The following is a 5,000-nucleotide window of genomic DNA, read 5'->3' on the forward strand; positions in this document are numbered from 1 at the left end:
CTGTCACAAATATGCTTATCTGTCACAACTTCTGAACTATAATATACATCTCATATCTTTTTATGTGCAATTCAAAACTAATACCACTCAAGTACTCTTTGATCATTTTGATATTAAGAGCAATATAGAGCAGAAGTATAAGTATAAAATATATAACTGCAAAGTAATGATCACAAAAGAGCCATTTAGCACACATACCCTTATTGGGAGAAATTCACTCAGGGGCACATCCCACTTATGAGGCATGGACCTGTATTCTGAAGGGATGGTGATGCCCAGGTACTTAAGCAAGTATCTCAGAATGGAGCCGGAAAGATGGTAGCCTTCTCTGCTTTTCAGGTGTAATGTCAAGGTCAAAACCTGGGTTATCTGAGGAACATATTCTACCAAGTGCATGCCACTGCATCTCACAAGCTGAAAGCCATAAAATGATTAAATCAATATCTATTGTTGCATCCCAGGAGTAGAATAGATATATCTAAAAGATATCAAAATAAATGGGAAAATAAAAAATGGTAAAATATTTAAAGATACCATAAAAAAGCAGTTTTCTATTACCAACAGCTTGCAAACATTATGAATTTCTTTGCTTGTATATCAAAATTCTACATGCAAATGAAGTAAGAAAAAAATTATGAAACCAAGAGTTATTCTTAACTGAACAAAACTAAACAAGTGTACCAGAGGACTCTGACCTCGGACAGGAGAAGTAGATTAAACAATAGTTCATCATCCAGGTTCTCTTCTTTCTGGACTTCCTCATTACTTGTCAAGGTGATCAGGAGGCGACACACTCCAGGAACAAAGACTTTCAGAGCTTCTTGTGGGTTGACCTTTGACAATATGAAGATATCTATATAATATATGTAATGACCCAAGCCTCTAAACTAAAGAATAATATGGCCACCTGATAAATTTACTTCTATTGTAAGGAATTAAAAAAAGCATGAGATTTTGTCAAGAACTTTTTTTTTTTTTTGGGGGGGGGATTGAAATACATTCTGACTTTACTGAAAAGATACAAACAATTTAACAATCTTTTATCTATACTATGAATGTGATATAAATATAAATCCATGAAGAATTCTATAATACACAAACTAATCACTCTCAGGATAAGGGATATATAAACTAATTTTGACACAAACTTTAATTAATGATCTAAAAAGTCATAACCTGAAAATTTACAATTACTGAGCATGCTGTGCTGAAAATCTTAGCATTACACTTCAAGGTGGACAAGATGTAGAAGAACGTACCTTTACAGCTGAGCGACACATATTTGCTGCAAACTTTCCGGCAACATGAATCTCTATCATCTTGCCTTTGATGAAAGACTGAAGTCGCTGAAGTGCTGCCTAATAAAATATACTGACATTAGAAATTTTGCTATAAAAATAGATTACAGAGAACTTTCACAGCTCAATTTCAAATTATTCCCTGAATAGTCACACCTCCTTCCTTAGAATAAAAATCTAGCTTGTATATGATAAAGTAATAGCACATTTGCCTTGGAAAAGCATACCTGGTATATACTTGGATGAGCTTGGGTGAGAATTGCTGAAAAAGTTGAAGAAAGCCCCATTTCTAGCATATTCTCCTCTCTGTTCATCTTCTCAGTTTCACGGTCAAGTTGCGTTATTTGCTCCAATGCAGAATTTTCAATCAGTACAAAGCAACGGTCCATGAACTGTAGGACAAAATCCTCAAAGCTTGCTGTCTGCAGACATACTTCTTGTTCTATCTGGGGAGAGAAGAAACAACCTATAAGGACCAGTCACACACATTTTCATTTTGAAGCAATTTATTCCCTCATATTCACACACCCTTTTTCATTTATACGTAATCTATCTCGCTATATTCAGTTTCCCTTGTTAAATTTAGTACCTTACCTCTGTCAGGTCACTGGCCTCATCGATGGCACTTGAGCAGTCAACAAAAGGCACGAGTGTCACCAGGGTGTAAATAAACTGGAATGTTACCTGTGAGGAAAAAGAATGATTAACAGTAAAACAAAATACCAAAATCAACAACAGTAACCACTTACTAATACCAAAAGTTATATGAATTAATTTGAAAACAAGATAGGTATTACTGTTTTCCCAAAAGCATGCAGTTTCAGCTATTAGTGCAAATATTAACTATATATATATATATATATATATATATATATATATATATATATATATATATATATATATATATATATATGTTTTTTTTTTTATGCATTTCTTTTTTCATTTTAATTAGGGAGGGAAAAACAGAATAAAACCCTATATTAAAGTGATCCCTTATTTAATATACCTTTCATATATAGAATCCTTTAGTAAACTAAACATACACTTATTTTGTCACTGTAAAAAATGACCAATTATACTGACTGAATGAATGAACAAAATTACAAAAATAAACAAGAATACACTAAATAATACACAAGTCAAATATAAGAATAAAAATAGCTATCTAAAAACATATATAAAATAATACAAACACCTATAAAATAATACAGATACCTATTTTTCTATCAAACGTCTCCCACAACACTATGGATACTTACTAGAATAACAAATAACACAGGCAAAATAAACAAAATTTAAGTTACATGATCAAATCCCAGTCATTAACACGGCTACTCACCATACATTTCTTTATGTCATTTGGGTCAATTCCAGGAAGTGTCTGAAGCAGCAGTGGGATGACATGCCTCTGTCCCTCTGGATAATACTTGCCACCTTTGACCATGGCCCGAGCCACACACACTACACACTCTAGGGATGCTGTCAATCGATGGGGCTCAGTGGTGGTTTCCAGCGAGGAGTACAACCTGAGTTGAGGATTCACACACATTCTCATCTCTACTTCATGGTAACTAAATGATAGTTTGAGTTTCTAGGTACAATATCTATTGACAAATAAAATAGAATATTTAGATACATATTCTAAAATCTTCTAGAAAATCACATATGCCAATGTCTTCAGTGATGCCATGCTCTTTCAGAAACTTTTTTTGTAACTGCACAAAACAATCATGTGCAACTTTATCCACCGACTGGCTGTATATTCACAAACTGACCAAATATCCTACCCTAAGTAAATCATGTAGTGACATCTTTATATCAGGCACCTCAGTAATATACTCACTGTTCTAGTAGTGGAGGTATAACGATTTCTGGTCGCAGGAGAGAGAGACGATGGAATACAACACCAGCATCATGTGTCCCAGTGTGAGAGAACATTGCCAACATTGCAGGCGTCTGAACACATCGCACAAAAGCTGTAATTTCCTCTTCTGTTAATTTTTTCTTGGGCTCTACTCCTAGTTCCCAGGATGGCTTCATATATCGCTCCCTAAATAGGAAAGAATATTAATAAATATATGGATAATAAATTGCAATATAAAACAAATAAAAAAGCAAGGACAAAACAAATACTATCTTCATTATAATGCATCGCTCAGAACAAAGATATCCAGCGAAAATAGGCTCAACTAACCGATGCAATCTTCTGATGAAGAGCAAGGTGAGTTTGTTGAGGAACTCGTGCAGGTGGCGGGTCCAGGGCCCTGAGTTGGAAGGATGATAGTACGACTCTAGAGATTTGAAGAGTCGTTCTAAATGCTGCTGGGTTTTGCTGCCACCTCCCTGAGTGTGTAGAAAAGGATGTAGTCAGTTTTATACAAGTAATGAGTTTAGGCTCTTTATTGGTACTTCTTAAAATAAATAAATAAATAAATAAATATATAAATAAATAAATATATAATCATATACAAAAACTATTAAAATAAATGTGTTGTTCATTTGACTACTAAGTATACTCACCAAATTTGCAACAATGAACATGGAAGAAGCAAAACGATCCAGTCCATCACCTCTGCCAACGTGTGTTTTCTTGTACGTCACAGGTAAGTGGAAAGACCTCAGCACCTGTTGTGTAAAGAAGGACTATTATATTTCCTTGATATAACTACTGGCTACAACTTCTACAACAAAAATATAGTCATGATGCTCTAAACCTTTACCCAACCCCCTTTTTAAAAATCTGAAAAGAACCTGTTCTAACATTATTCCATATAAATTTCTGAAGCCATACCTTTGTGAAAACCATTGATAGGTGTTCTTCCCATTCAACATAACCAATATTGTGCCACGCAAGTCTTGCGAACAGCCAGAACATGCCGTTCTCCCAAAATGAGAAGTGGCTGTTGTGGCAAGCATTCCAGATACCTAAGAATAGCAAAAGACCATTATTTGTTATTCATAGTGACTACAACAGTTCTGTATGATATAAACCATCAATCTTTCTGTATTTCAATTAACAATCTTGTAAAAATAATAATAATAATTAATAAACAAATACAAATCTCTTTGGATACACAAGTAAAAAAAGTGAATATCTATACTAAATTCCTCCATAATCATAAATTTTTACAATAGTATTCTTACAAAATTCAAACGAATCTAGATTAAATTAGATCAATCAATCAATCACAGTGCAGTATAAAAAACAAAACCAAAAAAAAAGGTAAAAAGCTTAATCACCTAACATCTCGTCCTTCCACAGTTTCCAGCTGATGTCTGCTTGGTGCGGCTCCATAGATGTGGGAAGGAAGAGTTCCAAATACATCATCGCCCTCTGCATAGTCATGTCGAAGGGGCATATCATGGGACGCACTTGCTCAAGGATCTCCGATGTTGCTGCTGGTGGGAAGTATGTTCGGCACACGCGAATCATGCTCTTGATGACGCATTCAAAACTTCTGAAGCGACAGAACGTGGTCATCAATCCTTCACAAAATGGTGTTGAAAAAGCTTCTGTTAGAGTAGTAGTTGCTACCCTATGCAACACATCCTTTGCAATATCAATCTACTTTTCTCCCATTTATCTTTTAACCAATTTTGAGAAGAAAGAATTTGCTGTGTAAATAAAGAAGTTTACAACAGACTTTTATCTATTTAACACTCAGTGGTTAATCCCCTCAACCTCCTTATATATGCACACAT

The 5,000-nt window shown here is 34.5% G+C and overlaps 1 protein-coding gene across 4 annotated transcripts in view; it reads right to left on the reverse strand.

The window, feature by feature from the left end:
- The window catches only part of LOC113819057 (proteasome activator complex subunit 4), a 62,810-nt gene that overhangs the window by 14,828 nt on the left and 42,982 nt on the right, over positions 1–5,000 (reverse strand). For 2 of the 4 annotated variants that reach the window (XM_027371297.2, XM_027371295.2), the window contains 11 exons: positions 4,539–4,753; positions 4,090–4,223; positions 3,819–3,923; positions 3,493–3,641; positions 3,142–3,348; positions 2,638–2,824; positions 1,893–1,982; positions 1,526–1,744; positions 1,260–1,358; positions 696–833; positions 199–414 (listed from right to left, as the gene is read on the reverse strand). In XM_027371297.2, the coding sequence (XP_027227098.1) occupies positions 199–414; positions 696–833; positions 1,260–1,358; positions 1,526–1,744; positions 1,893–1,982; positions 2,638–2,824; positions 3,142–3,348; positions 3,493–3,641; positions 3,819–3,923; positions 4,090–4,223; positions 4,539–4,753 (1,759 nt within the window). Of the gene's footprint in view, positions 1–198; positions 415–695; positions 834–1,259; positions 1,359–1,525; positions 1,745–1,892; positions 1,983–2,637; positions 2,825–3,141; positions 3,349–3,492; positions 3,642–3,818; positions 3,924–4,089; positions 4,224–4,538; positions 4,757–5,000 lie in introns of all 4 variants that reach the window. The other 2 variants (XM_027371296.2, XM_027371294.2) reach the window with 1 other exon arrangement.

This window comes from Penaeus vannamei, chromosome 34 (genome assembly GCF_042767895.1).
Source record: "Penaeus vannamei isolate JL-2024 chromosome 34, ASM4276789v1, whole genome shotgun sequence".
NCBI lineage: Eukaryota > Metazoa > Arthropoda > Malacostraca > Decapoda > Penaeidae > Penaeus > Penaeus vannamei.